Genomic DNA, 17,550 nt, shown 5'->3' on the forward strand with positions numbered 1-17,550 from the left:
TCACGTTTCACATCCGTGCCCCGTACGAGCCACGTACACGGCACGCCCCGGACACGGCCCGGCCTAATATAAATCATCCCTTAGATTCATTTGCCATGGCTGTCGCAGTATATTCTGATAAGTGTGCCACTATTAGCCTGATTATTATAATACTCTGTATGAGATGACAATCATGTGGTGCTAGGGACTTTGTTGTGCGACTTCTTCTTACCAGCAATAACACATGATGATGTCCCAAACCGCTGTGTTTCAGCTTACTTTGAATAATTTGTTCCAGTGCTTTAAGATTCGCTATAATATTTGTAAAAAAAATTACATTACGATATTTTTTTTTTGTTTTTTGTTTTGTAAAAAAAAAAAAATATGGTGTGTTTGTTTGTCATGTTTTCACAAAATAAATTATCTTTATCTTTTGGTGCCAGGTACAGACAACTTCAGGTCAGTGGTAACAGTTTTATAGGAAAATCGTACTTATTACTATTGAGTTAAGGTGCTTGACAGTTACCACTGATGTGCAGTCTACTGTACATGACTTTGTGGCTTTACACTCTCAGATAATAATTAATCGTTCAATAACATATTTGTTCCAGCTCTCTATCTGAAGGGCGCAAACGCTCAGTCTACATTACCCGCGCGTCCCGGGTACGAGTGGTGGCCTTCGAGCTGAAGATACTCACAGACTTGGCCACGGCGGCTGCTCAGCTGTACCCTGACGTGAACGATTGGAGCGCCGAGTTGGAGACCAAGGAGGTTGGTTTAAACTTATTTACCCAGAATTATTTTTTTGTGGTCTATAAATTAGCGCGGTTTGTACTTTGTGATATACTGAGTTAAAATGACAGATGATGTATTTCTGATCCTGCTAGAAAAACAAATACTGAAACATGAATAAAAAAAAACTTTAGGAGGGATATTTTATGGAATTATGAATTACTCCATTAACAAAAGTACAAAAGTATTAATTCACTAATAAAAAGTATACAATTTAAAAGTATTGATATAATTGTGTTAATTATAAGTACTAAATAAAAAGGGAACTATCCACATAGCCGGATAAAAAGTAGCATACAACCTTCCTCGATAAATGGACTATTACACTGAAAGATCTATTCAAATTACTTTAATAGTACCTCAGATTAGCACATACAAACAAACTTTACAAGTTTGTAATTTTTTTTTCACAACTTTCCCAGGTCCTAATCTGCACGTCCTCAGTGCTGAAGCGGCTGCTAGAGGAACAACTCCTGAGCATCAGCAACATCAACGTGCTCATCATAGACAGCTGTCATCTCATATACAGCGACCAGGACTTGAAATATGTAAGTATAGTCAACTTCAGGTCAGTGGTATCAGTTATATAGGAAAATCGTACTTATGACTATTGAGTTAAGGTGCATGACAGTTACCACTGATGTGCAGTCTACTGTACATACTCCATTTGAGTAGACAATAATAGCGTCCAAGGCCAATTTCGACCACGGCGGCTGTTCTCATTTAAGGAGATCAACCAGCTGCGCAGGACATATTATAGTGCACGAGCATTTGCTTGGACACAGGTGCACTCACTATTCCTTCACTCTCATAGCGCGATGGGACGACAATCCGACACCACAGGAGAGAGATTACAAGCACGACACGATGCATGGGAATTTGAAGTCAAACAATCTTGATAGGACTTCTTACATAGCTGCCAAGAATGGCTATGTTTTTACAAAAATACTTAATAAACAAAAAAAACTACCACATCAAATCAGGGTTGGTAATATCTTCTAATGGCCTTCGTCAATAGATGGGGTAACTTAGAATTTTTCAAATTGACCCAGTAGATTCAGAGATAAGTTATACACTTATCAAGCAAACCAAAATTCTCCAGCTTTTGTTATAAGTTATATTTTTCCTACTTATTTAACTTATGTTACTCAGTAGTGAAGAGTGTAGCTTTATGAAAGAATTTTTCAAACCATTCAGTATTTACTTTTAGGGTCCAAACATAATTTTATATGACCAAATGTTCAATAATAGTAATTCTTCACTCTTAAATACTATTTTTATTTACAGATAATGCGATCATACAAAGAATGCCCACAAGCAGACCAACCAACCATACTAGCTCTCACTTACCCTCTATTTTCAACAAAAAAAGACTTAGATAAAGACAATAAAAATAAACCTAATGACACAAACAACACACAGAAAGATCTAGAACAACAATCTCCTGAAAAAGAGAGTGAGATTGAAGAAGAGAATACTACAGGAAAGATGGAGATTGAAAATACAAAAAATGTTGAAAATGATAATTCAAAAACAGAGAATGAGATTGAAGGTAAAGAAATAGCCTTAAAAGAAGAAATGACAAATGGAGAAGGAGAAAGACATGTACAAGTAGTGAAACAACAAGAGTTAGGAGAAGAGATGGGAGTGTATGAGAATTTGGATGATTTCGACATGTATGAGAAGTTAGAGTGGAAGATAGAAGAGTTGGAGAGTGAGTTGTGCTGTCAGATGGACTTGGCTGAAGATATTGATGGCGGGAAGAGGTAAGTTCGGATTTTTAATATCTGCTATCTGCTTCCCGCGGTTTCATCCGAGTCCCGTGGGAACCGCTGCTCATGTCAGGATAAAATTTACTCATGTTACTCAAGAAGAGTGTAGCTTTCCAACAGCGAAGGAATTTTTCAAATTGGTTCAGTAGTTTTGGAGCCTTTGGGGGTACAAACAAACAAAAAATATTTCCTCTTTATTCAAATATAAAAGCAAAATACCTTTATTGTCAGGCAACATTGACCTGTAGATACAGGTACGTAATACCTTTAAGTGCAACATATTTTTACTATGTTAGTATGGTACTATATTTGTACCTATATAGAGTAGATGATTCGTATAATGTTATTATTACTAATGCGAATTGAATACATTTCAGGACGGCCTCCTCAATCTCGAAGCCCAAAGAGCTAATCATAGAGTACGGTAGCCGTCCATCAGACGAGACGCTGCCCGCTCTGTACCAAGATGTAGATACATACATGAGAGTGACCGTACAAGACGCTTTACACTTCATTGATGATCACCGGTAAGTACATAATACTGCTAGAGAGTTCAATGTTCATCATAGAGTACGGTAGCCGTCCATCAGACGAGACGCTGCCCGCTCTGTACCAAGATGTAGATACATACATGAGAGTGACCGTACAAGACGCTTTACACTTCATTGATGATCACCGGTAAGTACATAATACTGCTAGAGAGTTCAATGTTCATCATAGAGTACGGTAGCCGTCCATCAGACGAGGCGCTGCCCGCTCTGTACCAAGTGTAGATACATACATGAGAGTGACCGTACAAGACGCTTTACACTTCATTGATGATCACCGGTAAGTACATAATACTGCTAGAGAGTTCAATGTTCATCATAGAGTACGGTAGCCGTCCATCAGACGAGACGCTGCCCGCTCTGTACCAAGATGTAGATACATACATGAGAGTGACCGTACAAGACGCTTTACACTTCATTGATGATCACCGGTAAGTACATAATACTGCTAGAGAGTTCAATGTTCATCATAGAGTACGGTAGCCGTCCATCAGACGAGACGCTGCCCGCTCTGTACCAAGATGTAGATACATACATGAGAGTGACCGTACAAGACGCTTTACACTTCATTGATGATCACCGGTAAGTACATAATACTGCTAGAGAGTTCAATGTTCATCATAGAGTACGGTAGCCGTCCATCAGACGAGACGCTGCCCGCTCTGTACCAAGATGTAGATACATACATGAGAGTGACCGTACAAGACGCTTTACACTTCATTGATGATCACCGGTAAGTACATAATACTGCTAGAGAGTTCAATGTTCATCATAGAGTACGGTAGCCGTCCATCAGACGAGACGCTGCCCGCTCTGTACCAAGATGTAGATACATACATGAGAGTGACCGTACAAGACGCCAAGAGGCGTCTGAGGGTTAACCGAAGACGTTCCTTATAATGGTAAAAAATCTTCAGGGCATCCCCGACAAGAATCGTACGATATTTTTGCGGGGACAAGGCCTATAGAGGCTGCGGGATTGTTCGAAAGAATCACCGCGGCCCTGGTTTCCCCATGATGGGTTTTAGTCAGTAAGAGTCTGACTTCCCCACAGCGAGAGGGGGGTCATTTGATGTCTTCCCAGGTTGGGCAGGAGTCGTTTGAAGGCAGCGGCGGGCTTCACCAGTTTGGGGCCGTAATGTAATGCTCCAAACATTGTGGGATTTTTTGGTATTTTCAAAGTCAAATAGCAGCCTGGGCGTTAATTGTAGACAATTCTTGTAATAGTAAAAATCTTCAGGGCATTATTCTCTACAAGAATCTACTATTTTTTTCTTTTGGCCGGCACTTTCATTTTTGGGTACGAAATGAATATTCTCCTAAGTAAACCTTTTTTACTGTTTGTTCAACCGATTTTGACTTCTATTGCGTTAGTAGTATGATTAATGGCGGCTGCAGTAAATACTTGGTATTGTAACCACTATTTTGCTTTCAATTCCGTTCTTTTGTCTACGGAATAGAAGTCAAAATCGGTTGAACAAACAGTAAAAAAGGTTTACTTTTTCTAATGTTATTTTAAATGGTGTATAGTCTATCCCACCAAAAACATTAAATGTAAAAAAAGCCAATCCTCTACGCAATTCCTCCACCGTAAAAAGTTTTGAGATCGCATAGAAGCCAAGTCCTGTTCTACTTTATTTGTAATAATAAATCAATATTTTGTGACTATATCAATAGTTTCGTTCACTTTATAATAATATTGACTTGGCCATGTGAGGAGAGTGAGGGGGAGAGTGTTTTGGCTGCATTCAGCCTAGATGATTTTGAAACAGTAATTCAACAACATAATTTATTCTCGTTTCCAGCCATGACCCCACAGAAATATACGGCGAGGAGATGTATGACGAGTTCATGAGTATTCCGGACCCCAAGATAGACCCCACGCTGGTGTTCAAGCAGTTCCTATACGTGCTCGATCAGTTGGGTGAGTTGTGAAATTTTAGACTTCATTGCAAAGGTTATGTTCAGAGTTCAATATTAGAATTAAGTTGTATGTTGAGAATTTGTTTCCCATGAAAAAAAAGTAAATTATAATGCATTAGTTGCTTCCCACGGTTTCACTCTCGTCCCGTCAGAACTAATTCCCGTACCCAGTTCAAATTCGTTCTCAGGGATAGTGTAGTTTACCAACAATGGAAGAATTTTTCAATTCGCTTCTGTAGTTTTGGAGCCTTCACGGTACAAACAAAAAAACTTCTAAAATACAATTACACTAGTCAACAGCATTTTCGTATCCAAGGTGAAACATATACATTTTTGCAGATTATCTATCACAGAATCGAAGTCTAGAACACCGGACTGCTCTAGCAGTTCTAGTTTTGGAGAAAAACCAATCTGAAAATGTCTGAAAACGCTTTTTTAACGATATTTAAAGCCATTTTTCTACAGACACAATTTTTTTTTCGTATTTTCTAACTAAAGGATCATTTAGTACTGCTCTTCTCAATTCAAATCCAGTTACTTTACATCATTACGAGTCTGTGATAGATAATCTGCAAAAATATATATGTTTCACCTTGGATACAATAAAAAAGGAAAATTTTGTTGACTAGTGTTATAGATAAACTAGCTTCCGCCCGCGGCTTCGCCCTCGTAGAGTTCGGTTTTATCGCGTTTCCAAGAGAATTCTTCATAAGTCCGGGATAAAAACTATCCTATGTTTTTTCTTTAGAAATTTTATCAAAATCGGTTCAGTGGTTTAGACGTGAAAGTGTAACAGACAGGGATATAAACAGTCAATTGATTTGTACATATATAAAACCATTGATTTACCGTGTACACAACCTAAATACCTCTATCTATCCTTGAAGAAATAAATCACCATTTTATCGTATAATTCCAGGCCCCTACGCAGCGGACAAAGCAGCTTTCGCATTACTAACAAAATTAGAAAAACTCAAAATCAAAATACCTTATGAACGCCACTTCATACTCATGTGTTTATGTACCACAGTATTTTTGAAAATCCGATGCTACGCCGAAATGATTTTCGAAAAAGTCGACGACGAATGGGAAAGATTAAAGACCTTTTCGTCGCCGAAAATCATGAGATTGGCCGAAATTTTGGAGAAGTTCAAACCGCCGGATATTCGGCCTAATAATTCGGCTGTTAACGGAAAGGATAGTCGGGATAGTAAGGATAGAGCAAATGAGGTTGTGTCTACTGGTTGTGATAACTTAAGTAAAGGGAATTTAAAGAAAATGTTAAGTGAAATAGAAGATTGTGATTTCGCATCTTTAGGCGACAGAATTGAAGATCGAGTGAATACTTACGTTTGTAATTTAAAAGACCTTGACTATCCTATAGAAGACTATCCTTTAAGTATTAATAGCCAAATCCTTTTAGATCAGGATATTAACGAGACAGATATTCCTGAATCGGCTGAAGATATTTCTAATAATGAAAGTTCAACTATCCCAACTGAAACAACCAATCTTATTACGAATGACCGGGATAGTGCAGAAAAATCAATTAATCGAACGGATAGTGGTGTTAATATCCCGGATAGTTGCGTTAACGGGCCGGATAGTAGTGTTAATCAGCCGGATAGTCGTAATACTGAAGTGGCGTTACAACAGCGAGGAATGTTAGGGTTTCCTAGACGTGCAGGGTACAGGATGAGGGGCAAGTCTCGGATGCAACGCAACAATGCAGCGAGGGTGCTGCAGATGCAACAGAACCCAGATGCACTTTGTGGCATCGTGTTCATGAAGGAGCCGCTGATGGCTAAGATCCTGTTTATGGTGCTCGTGGTAAGTGGCTTCTTTATATAACCGACTTCCCGAAGAGGGTTCTAACTTCAGATGTTTGTATATTTTTTTTGTTATTTTTAACCGAATTCCTTAAAAGTAAGAGGTTTTCAATTTGGAAGTTTGTAGTTTTTTTTTGTTTTATGTCTGGTTGACTATATCTGGTTTATTTACCAATCGATTGGAATAATTGTTTTTTTGGTTGAAAAGGTATGTTTCCCAAAAGTTCAATTTTCATCAGATCTGATGATGAAGAAGAAGATAATGAAGGCTACTTTCGCAAGTTAGTGGTCATGCAAAAGGTAGAAACTAATTACTCAGGTCTATGTCTGACTAACTGTTTCTCCCGGTTTCACCCGAGTCCCGTGAGAACTACTGCCCGTACCGGGATTAAATATTGCCTATACTATTGCCTATACTTTGTAATGGTTGTTCCCAGGATATGTCCCGGAGTAACCCCCACTTGTCGTACCTGAGCGTACAATACTGCGGCACGGAGCTGCCGGCCGACCCCGGGACTGAGCCCCGCGAGTGTCTGCGCCAGGGGAAGCGCCAGGAGGACGTGCTCAAGAAGTAAGTTGGATACCTAGACTATCCCCGAGTAAAATAGGCTATATTTATCGGCGCAAATAGAATGCAAGTCAGACAAACATCGTTTGATTACGTCATCCTTTTTTCAACGGTTAAACGGTTGTAAAACGTTTTTTTTTTCTAGTGTTTTTGAAACTATTGGTAAGTGGTATTTCTATTGTTTTTTTAACTGTTTACTATTTGTTTTGTTCTAGATTCCGCATGCACGAGTGTAACCTGCTTCTAGCGACGTCTGCGCTAGAAGAGGGCATTGACCTCCCGCGGTGTAACCTTGTACTAAGATGGGACGTACCGCCCTCGTAAGTAAAAATATAATAATCATTATTTACTCTTGTATAACAATTAACTATTTCCTCTTTATTATATTAGTTACTCTGTATTACATAGAGCAATAAATAAAACAGACTTTTCAATTTGGATTCATTACCAATTCGCTTGTAATGAAAAAAAAAACTATTGATTCAGTCACTAAATATTAATTTAAACTACAAAATGAGTTGAATGAACAGAACTAGGCTTCGATGAGATATCAACACTTTTTACGATGGAATTATTGCAATGAGACTCAACATTTTTTACGCGTTTTTGTCTATATTTTTTGCCTTTCGTTAAATAATTAAATTTACTACACACATATATTATTTATCATTTGTTACCCAGCTACCGCTCGTACGGTCTCTGTCGCGGCCGAGCCCGTGCCACTCGCGCGACAGCCGCGCTACTGTGCAGCAACAGTCGCGACACTACTGAGATGTTGCTGCAGAATGTCGCTACTTACAGGGAGCTGGATCAGGTAGGATTTATCATCATTTGCCTAGCCATGTTCCAAGTATGTTGGGGTCACTTCCAGACTAACCGGATGCAGCTGAATACCAGTGTTTTAAGCGACTACCTATCTGACCTCCTCAACCCAGTTACCCGGGCAACCCGATACCCCTTGGTAAGACTGGGTGTCAGACTTACTGTCTTCTGACTACCCGTAACGACTGTCAAAGATGTTGAACACTCGCGCGACAGTCATTGTACTGTGCAGCAACAGTCGCGACACTACTCTTATAAAATGCCTTTGATCCTACGTACCTAACGATTTATAAACTACTAGCATTTTCACCCGCTTTCCATCCATCCGGATAACAAATAGTACCTACTATTAATAATAATGTTTTCTTTCAGATTATCAGCAGAAAATGCGGCTGTGGCATTCAGGATGAGCCTCCGCAAACCGAGGAAGATCACGCGGACGCTTTCACAAGCTTCGTCAAACCCTACACTCCTATAGATAGTACTAGCCAAAATATACAGGAAAGCAAAGATACCAAAGAAAAAGATAAAGATAAGAATGAGAGCAAAGATAAAAATGCAGCTAGCAAAAGTAAAAAAGTTAAGTTCGAAAGTAAAGTTCAAGAAAAAGTTATAACTGATAATGCAAATGGGGTAGACACGGGTAATAATAATATAAGATTAAATAGTTCTGTGGATAATAATGTAAGTTTAAATAACGATAATGCGAATATTCATTCCAAAAATAACAACGAAAATGTTACTTTAAATGAAGAAGTTAACACTAAAAATAATGCCGAAAACATTATTAATAATGCAGTGAAAACAGTTAATAATGTTGTTAAATCTGTTAACGAAGTCATTAATAATGTTAACGAAGCTGTTAATATAGGAATTAACGATCTCATTAACCAAATTATTGACGAAACCGCTAGTTTGAATGTTAGTGATGAAATAGAAAACAATAATGGTGAGATTTCTAATAGTATAGACGCTGAAACGTCACAGAATAGCGAAACTGGTGAATTAGAGGTAAAATTGGACAAAAATCATGTTGATATCGATAATCATTCGATTAAAAACGACTCGATAACAAATGAAATCGATATTAAGCCAATTAAAACTGAAATCGAAAATCATTCGAGTACAAACGACTCGATAAGAACCGAAACCGATATCGAACCAAATACAAGCAAAATCGATAAACGATCGAATGACAAAGAAGAATCGAATAAAGAAATCGAGTTATCGTTCAATAATTGTGAGAAGTGTTACAATGTGAAGATCAGTGGTGTGTGTCTGTGTGCGAATGTTAATATGTACTATCAACTCTTAGCTAAAGCTAGTGCGATGAATAAATCGGATTTCAAGAAGAATATTAGTGAAAATGAACCTACTGCTAGCGTTGATTTGAGTACTGCCATTGCGTTAATTAATAGGTAAGTTTTTACCCTTACATTTTTAACCGGTAGTCAGAACCCAGTAAGTCTGACACCAGTCTAATCAAGGGATTGCCCGGGTAACTGGGTTGAGGAGGTCAGATAGGCAGTCGCTTCTTGTAAAGCACTGGTACTCAGCTACATCCGGTTAGACTGGAAGCCGACCCCAACATAGTTGGGAAAAGGCTCGGAGGATGATGATGATGATTTTAATCGCCTTTTTTTTACTATGTTTGCCTTTAATTTTGCCGGATATAAAGTAGCCTATGGCTTTCTTCATGTTTGATAAATGGGCTCATCATCATGTGCCTAGCCTTTTTTTAGTACAGGGGTCAGATTCCAGTCTAACTGGATGCAGCTGAGTACCAGTGTGCCATATGGGGCGAGTGCCTATCTGACCTTCACTATCCAGGTGCCTGGGCAACCTGATAACTCTTGATCAGACTTTATGTCAGCCTACCCGTAACGACTGCCAAAGATGTACAAATGACAGCCGGGACTTACCAATTTGACGTGCCTTCTGACACACGTAGGAACTCGTTATGAGCTAGCTTCTGCCAGCGGGTTTTCCCAAAGTCACTATTTCCCGCACCCGGATAAATATTGTCTTGGAATTTCTCAGATACTGCGGCAAACTACCTTCAGACACATTCACCCGGCTAGCTCCTCAGTGGTGGATGGAAGAGATCCAACTGCCGGTAGCCGGGTCCAATGATACCCGGACTGCTTACATCTGCACGCTGCGGCTGCCTCTCAACTGCCCCGTCAAGTATAATATAGTGGTGAGTTATAGTATACCCGTTTCACCCGCGTCCCGTGGAAACTTCTGTCTGTATCGGGATAAAATATAGCCTACTAGCTTCCGCCAGCGGCTTCGCCCGCGTGGTGTGTTGATAAAAAGTAGCCTATGTGTTAATCCAGGGTATTACCTATCTACATACCAAATTTCAATCAAATCGGTCCAGCCGTTTTTGCGTGATTGAATAACAAACATACATCCATACATTCTCACAAACTTTCACATTTATAATATAAGTAGGATGTTCATCGGGTATAATATAGCTGCCCGACAGTGATAGAATCTATCAAATCAGTCAAGTAGTGTCGGAGCCTTTAAGGTACAGAAAGATGTTTCATCTTAGTTATCATTATCTGTCCATGCCTTTCCCACGTTTTTTTGGTATTGTGCCACGGTCAATCCAGTTACCCGGACAACGCAACACCCCTTGGTTAGACTGGCGTCAGACTTACTGGCTTCTGACTACCCGTAACGGCTGCCAAGGATGTTCAATGACAGCCAGGACCTATGGTATACTTTTTCTATAGAACAAAGATAAATAATATAACATTGTTGCCAGGGACACCCGATGCCCACTAAGGTGTTGGCGCGAAGGATGGTGGCGCTACAAGCATGCAGGATACTGCACAAGAGTGGAGAACTCGATAACCAGCTGATGCCTATAGGTGAGTACACTTCGAATTAGAAGAAAAATAATCAAAATAAAATACGAGTATAAACATGTACACAAATTTTTTTGATTGTGAACAAATGGTCGTTTAATATATAAGGTTGATAGAATCAAAAGCAAAAAAAATAATTAAATAACTTCAATAATAGAAGTTATATGACTAAAAACTCGTAAGTTTGACATATAGTATGCTGCAACCGTATCAAATGCACTGTAAATGTAATAAAATCACGCACATACATACATGCTGGTCAAATTGAGAACCTCTTCTCTTCATCTTGAGGTCTTTTTGAAGTTGGTTAAAAACGGTGAAAATGTTGTCTTATATTTCGATACCGCTCAGTGTCATTCACGATAAATCCGTAACGTCGGAAACTCGGGAACGTTATGGTGCGCGCACTGTAAAAAGACGTTTTTTTTATCCTTAGCCTTTATTGTCCCACTGCTGGGCAAAGGCCTCCCCATATCTCAATCCTAAGAGTGCTCCCACCAGTCAGGGTTGTAGGCGTCCAGATCGTCACGCCATCTCTTCCGGGGCCTACCCCGTCTGCGGTGGCTATCCTGTGGTATCCACTGAATGACTATATTAACCCACCTGTCTGGATGCATTCGGCTGAGTGCCCAGCCCAGTCCCATTTTAATTTTGCTGTTTTTTGGCTCACATCGAAGATTCCTGTTTTGGAGCGTATGACGGTATTGCGTTCTCGGTCTATCCGTTTGATGCCTAAAGTACTACGCTCCATTGCTCTTTGGCAAACCTTGAGCTTGGACTTCTAAAAAATCGTTATTGTGTAAAAATAATCTCGTATACTAACTTTACAGACAACCATTTTTTTTTAACCGACTTCCCAAAAAGGAGGAGGTTCTCAATTCGTCGGGATCTTTTTTTTTTTTTTTTTTATGTATGTTCACCGATTACTCAGAGACGCCTCGACCGATTTGCAAATTTTTTTTTTGTTTGATAGGGTTTACCTCCCAGGTGGTCCCATAGTCACCAGGTCAGGATCTGATGATGGAAACCCTGAGAAATCGAGGGCAACTTTCGAAAATCGTAGGCATACGTAGGGTAAAAACTTGACACTAAGGCGCATGTCTGATAACACTATGCAATGGTGAAGGCTTGGAGCTGACCTGATGATGAAGACCAGAGAAGGTCGAGGGAACTTGAACAATGAATGTGTAAAAAACTACCTCGTGTTTGGGCTTATTTTGTTCGTATTGACGAGACCTTTGCAACAGTGAAGGTTTGAAGCTGACCTGATGATGGAGACCAGCGAAGGTCGAGGGAACTCGACAATTGAATATGTAAACTACCTCGTGCTTGGGCTTATATTGTTCGTATTGATGAGAACTTTCCACACGGATAGTGACAACTATGCTTGTCACTGAAAAGCTAAAAATAAAAAACTTTTTACAAAAAAATAAAACCGACTCCCAAAAACACTGAAAAGCAAAAAAAAACTATTCTTAGGTGCATCGGCCTAGAAGTCGGTGGCGTTATAAACTTAGTTACATCCATTAGACACCGACTTCTAGGCCGATGCACCTAAGAATAGTTTTTTTTTGCTTTTCAGTGTTTTTGGGAGTCGGTTTTATTTTTTTGTAAAAAGTTTTTTTTTGCTCCGTCGTTTATTTTTATACCAGGTAAAGAGAATTTCAAGGCGGCTGAGCTGGGCGGGTCGGGCGTTACTCGGGAGGCGGATGCCGGTGACTCAGCCCGCCCCGGCACCACCAAGCGCAGGCAGTATTACTATAAACGAGTGAGTTTTATGTAATAAATAAATAAAAAGCCCATTTATTTCCAATCTACATACAGTAGAATCCGGATATAACGACCTTCAAGGGACCGACGATACTATGTCGTACTAGCCGGACGACGCACAAAACGGACAGATTATTTCTTAATGTACCTACACATATTATTATAATGCATATCATTTTGGTTTTCCTGTTTAGTTAAATAAAACATTTCATAGAAATCAAAATGCTTTATTTTCTTAAACATTACAAATTACAAACATAGGTACATAAAGTACTATAATAGGAACAAATCGTAAATAAAATACACAATCACTAGAGACAAAGCTGTGTGTTAATTACGTAGAAAGTCTGTTATTTGAGTTTGTTTTTGACAAACTTTTGTTCGGTAGTACGAACTTCTTACGGCATTATGTATTCGTGACATCATTGTTTTCATCAGATCGTCATCAAGGTTAGTCTGAACGAATACACTGAGTGTTTCTGCTGCTTTCAACGCCTCAGACACACTCACAGTCGGACGAATCTCCTCTGATTCGCCATCATCACCGTCGCTATCTATGGTATTCGAGTCAGTGGCGATGATATTTTCCACAATGTTTTCATCAGACGGTTCTTCACAAGTGGCGACAGCATCATCGACAAACGCGTATTGTTCAAAGTCCTCATTTGTTATGGGTAACTGATGCCCATTAATAGCCCTTGCCCAAACACTCAGCGGAACGTCGTCTTCTTCGTTAAAATCATCTGCATTTGAAGAAGTAATGGTACATTCTACGTTGCTTTGTACAAAACCAGCGTGTTTGTAACAGTTAAAAATCGTGATTTGCTTGAGTTGGGTCCAGGCATCTTGAATCATTAGTATACCATCAAGAACAGTAATCTTTGGGTACTCAAAACTAGTGCTTCGGCAGCCATCTAGAAGCTGGATCATTTTCAGGACAAGGTTTTTACGAAAATGTGTTTTCAAAGCTCGAATAATTCCTTGATCCATGGGTTGCAACACTGATGTCGTGTTTGGAGGCAGAAACACCAGAGTTATGCTTTTTAAGTCGGCTATGTGAGGATGCGCAGGACAGTTGTCAACTAATAGCAGGATTTTCTTATTCTTTTTTGTAAGTTCACGATCCCAAGCACGAACCCATTTAGTAAAAATGTCAGCAGTCATCCAGGCTCTTCGATTGCTTTCATAATCCACTGGCAAATGTCGTACATTTTTAAAACATCTGGGGCGTTGAGATTTTCCTATTACGAGAAGCTTTTTTTTAACTGTACCACTCATGTTCGCTGCCACCATCACAGTTATTCTCTCCTTTGATAATTTTCCTCCTTTACATTTTTCACCTCTAAATTTCAACGTCTTGTCCGGGGTTAATTTATAAAACAGCCCGGTCTCATCTGCATTAAAAATTTCATCATCTGTAAATTGTGCACGTAGGGTAGGCCAAACTTTTTCTAGCCAATCGGTTACATCACTTTGGTGAACTGACAAACATTCGCCAGCAATCTTACCACCAACGATGTTGTGTCTTACTTTAAAACGGTTTATCCAACTCATGGAACACGTGAAATTTTGTATGTCTAACTGTCTAGCAAAAAAGTTTGCTTTCTGTTGTAGCAAGGGTCCATTAATAGGTATTCCCCGGTCGCGCTGAAGTTTGAACCACTGTAACAATGCCTTATCCACCTGCTCATGAGTAGACGTCCTTATACGTTTGCATTTCAAAACATTGGCATTAAATAGCGGCTCAATCTTATCTTTATTCTTTTTTATGGTGGATATTGTAGAATGAGATACGCCAAACTCCTTTGCGAGGGTTGCATTTGATTCACCGGCTTCCAATCGATGTAATATAGCACTTTTTTGCTCGATTGTAAAACACTTTCGCTTCACTGAACTCATTTTGTCGAACTTTATGAACTTGTCATAACAGGTGATAAACACGAACTGTGATTTACGCGCGCCAATAAGGATTAGAAGCGCGCGGGGTGGGGGTGCGAGTGCATAGGTAAACAAAACATTGCTCGTGTGTCGTTTTAACCGGACGTATTATAAAAAATATTGGTTGCTATAAGCAGTTGGTCGCTTAAACCGGAGTCGCACTAAACGGTTATATTGTCTTAGTACCTATATACGAAACCTAACTTGAGTAAAGATTATCGTCGCTAAAACCGATTAGTTGTTATAAGCGAAGTCGTTATATATGAATTCTACTGTAGTTATATACACTGCGATTACTTGTAAATATAAGTTTAAGTATTAATATAAAGTTTTCCTTATTCTCCTACTCGCTATCGTTGCTTTCTTCGGTACCATTGATCGGAACCCCTTCAAGGGTAAAGGCCTCTTCCAGCGTCTTCCAGAGCTCTCTATCCATAGCCTTTTCCCTCCATTTTCTTCCCGCTACCTCTTCTATATCTTCTATCCACCTCTTTCGAGTGTTATATATATTGTGTCTATATATTATATAGCTAGGTAAAGAGAACTTCAAGACGGCACCACCAAGCGAAGGCAGTATTGCTAGGAAGAAATTTTCGTGTAAACTAACTCTTCTGCTTAGAAAACTTCTGGAATTGAATTGTCTGAAAGCTGAAAAAAAATGCAGTGCCTGCTTGGCCTTGAAGCCATTTGAAAATAGATATTTATCTTTATGAAAACCACAATAATTATTCAAACATTTTCAGAAAGTACCTGTTGAGTACCAAGTATAGTTCTCCAAGAAGTACGTTTTACGATAACTCTAGCTTCTTAATGGAGGTAGCTTACGTATTCGACTATAAGTTCTTAGCTCAAGTTCACCCAAAAAACCAACCGTTTTTCTTAAAACAGTTATTTACTTTAAAATTCAAACAATTGTTTTAAAAACAACTGACGTTTATGTTTCCCTGAACATGGGACCTACTCTCCCGAAATGAGAAGCCCTTTAAAACATCATCCTCATCCTCCGAGCCTTTTTCCCAATCATGTTGGGGTCGGCTTCCAGTCTAACCGGATGTAGCTGAGTACCAGTGCTTTACAAGGAGCGACTGCCATGCCTGACCTCCTCAACCCAGTTACCCGGGCAACCCGATACCCCTTGGTTAGACTGGTGTCAGACTTACTGGCTTCTGACTACCCGTAACGACTGCCGAGGATGTTCAATGACAACCGGGACCCATAGTTATACGTGCCATCCGAAACACAGTCATTGATGTCTAAGATATACTTAGAAAGTACATACAAACATAGAAAAGTTGCATTGGTACTTGCCTGACCTGGAATCGAACCCGCGCCCTCATACTTGAGAGGTTAGTTCTTTACCCACTAGGCCACCACGACTTAAAGCCCTTCAGAACATCATTACTACCCGTGCCGATAAAGAATGGGATTAGAAATCGCGACAGCTGTATTTACCTCTCGCTCATACACTATAGCACATGAGCGAGAGTTGAATACAGCTGTCGCAATTTCTAATCCCATTCTTTATCGGCACGGGTTGTAAGTATTATTTCTCCCCCTTTACTTCCAGACAGCATGGGCATTCACGGACTGCCAGCCGGTCATAGACTCCACGGACGAGGAGATATACCCGGGCGTAGACCCGAGCACGTTGGACATAGACAGCGACACAGAGCCGGGACAGTCGGAGGATAGTCAGAAGGAAGAGGGGGGTGAGGAAGTCAGGAAAGAGGGGGGAGGTAAGTCTTGCAGACGTTTTAAAGATGTGAATGTGCTGTTGTCAGTTTTTGCAGAAGCGATCGGCGTACAAATATAGCTTATATATTTTACTACTTTGATGTTTGCAAAATCGATTCTTATTTTGGAATAGCCGTTCTCCGTGGTTTCAACTATGCCCAACAGGAAATATGTTAAATGAAGTTAGTGAAAGTCACCTCCAAATGGGTCTTCACATTTCAGATATTAGGCTTGATAAAGTAATAGATATTATTATTTTTTTAAACAAAGGCAGACACGTGTTGCTGGGGAGTTTGTTGCGCCACTTTTCTTTCCAGCAAAAACACATACTAAGTGGTGAAGGGTGGACGTTTTTGGGGCAGTCTTTTGTAATCCTGGCGTCCGAAAATTGCTGTTTTCAGCTCACTTTTAATAAATGTTTTTTTTTTAGTCACAATCATTTTCAACAAAATCTTGTTCCTCCTGCCCTGTTCCCAATTTGATTTGGGATCGGCGCAATATGTCCTCCTCTTCCATGTTCCCCTGTCACTCATCATACTGACACTCACTCTCTTCCTATTCATGTCATCTTTCAGGCAATCCATCCGTCTTTTCTTAGGTCTTCCTCTTTCTCTTCATCCATCTTTTTCAACAAATGATGTAATGAAACCAAGTCTAACCAAGGGGTTGCCCGGGTAACTGGGTTGAGGAGGTCAGATAGGCAGTCGCTCCTTGTAAAGCACTGGTACTCAGCTGTATCCGGTTAGACTGAAAGCCGACCCCAACATAGTTGGGAAAAGGCTCGGAAGATGATGATGATGATGTAGAAATAATTTTATCGTCTTCTCAGGTAATAAACGCAACATGCTATACGCGATAGTGTGCAAGCTGTGGTGTGCTCTCCCGGAGCGCTACAACACGCGCGGGCGCCGCCTGCACGCGCCGCAGCTCGCCAGCCAGGCCATCGGCATCCTCATGTCGCGGCACGAGCCTGACAGGTCAGTTGTAGAGAGAAAC

At 40.0% G+C, this 17,550-nt stretch overlaps 1 protein-coding gene across 6 annotated transcripts in view; it reads left to right on the top strand.

Moving 5' to 3' along the window:
• Positions 1-17,550, top strand: part of LOC124644469 (endoribonuclease Dcr-1) — a 73,608-nt gene that overhangs the window by 19,422 nt on the left and 36,636 nt on the right. For 5 of the 6 annotated variants that reach the window (XR_006986071.1, XM_047183834.1, XM_047183833.1 and 2 more), the window contains exons 3-17: positions 591-750; positions 1,194-1,319; positions 2,059-2,537; positions 2,921-3,070; positions 4,897-5,015; positions 5,934-6,844; positions 7,281-7,414; positions 7,627-7,731; positions 8,093-8,225; positions 8,606-9,651; positions 10,274-10,433; positions 11,010-11,115; positions 12,765-12,880; positions 16,388-16,556; positions 17,384-17,531. Coding sequence is in view for 5 of the 6 variants with exons in the window: in XM_047183834.1 (XP_047039790.1) it covers positions 591-750; positions 1,194-1,319; positions 2,059-2,537; positions 2,921-3,070; positions 4,897-5,015; positions 5,934-6,844; positions 7,281-7,414; positions 7,627-7,731; positions 8,093-8,225; positions 8,606-9,651; positions 10,274-10,433; positions 11,010-11,115; positions 12,765-12,880; positions 16,388-16,556; positions 17,384-17,531 (4,062 nt within the window). In the remaining variant the exon portion in view is untranslated. Of the gene's footprint in view, positions 1-590; positions 751-1,193; positions 1,320-2,058; positions 2,538-2,920; positions 3,071-3,687; positions 3,825-4,896; positions 5,016-5,933; positions 6,845-7,280; positions 7,415-7,626; positions 7,732-8,092; positions 8,226-8,605; positions 9,652-10,273; positions 10,434-11,009; positions 11,116-12,764; positions 12,881-16,387; positions 16,557-17,383; positions 17,532-17,550 lie in introns of those variants that run through there. The other variant, XM_047183837.1, reaches the window with a different exon arrangement.

The sequence above is a fragment of the Helicoverpa zea genome, chromosome 30 (genome assembly GCF_022581195.2).
Source record: "Helicoverpa zea isolate HzStark_Cry1AcR chromosome 30, ilHelZeax1.1, whole genome shotgun sequence".
Classification (NCBI taxonomy): domain Eukaryota; kingdom Metazoa; phylum Arthropoda; class Insecta; order Lepidoptera; family Noctuidae; genus Helicoverpa; species Helicoverpa zea.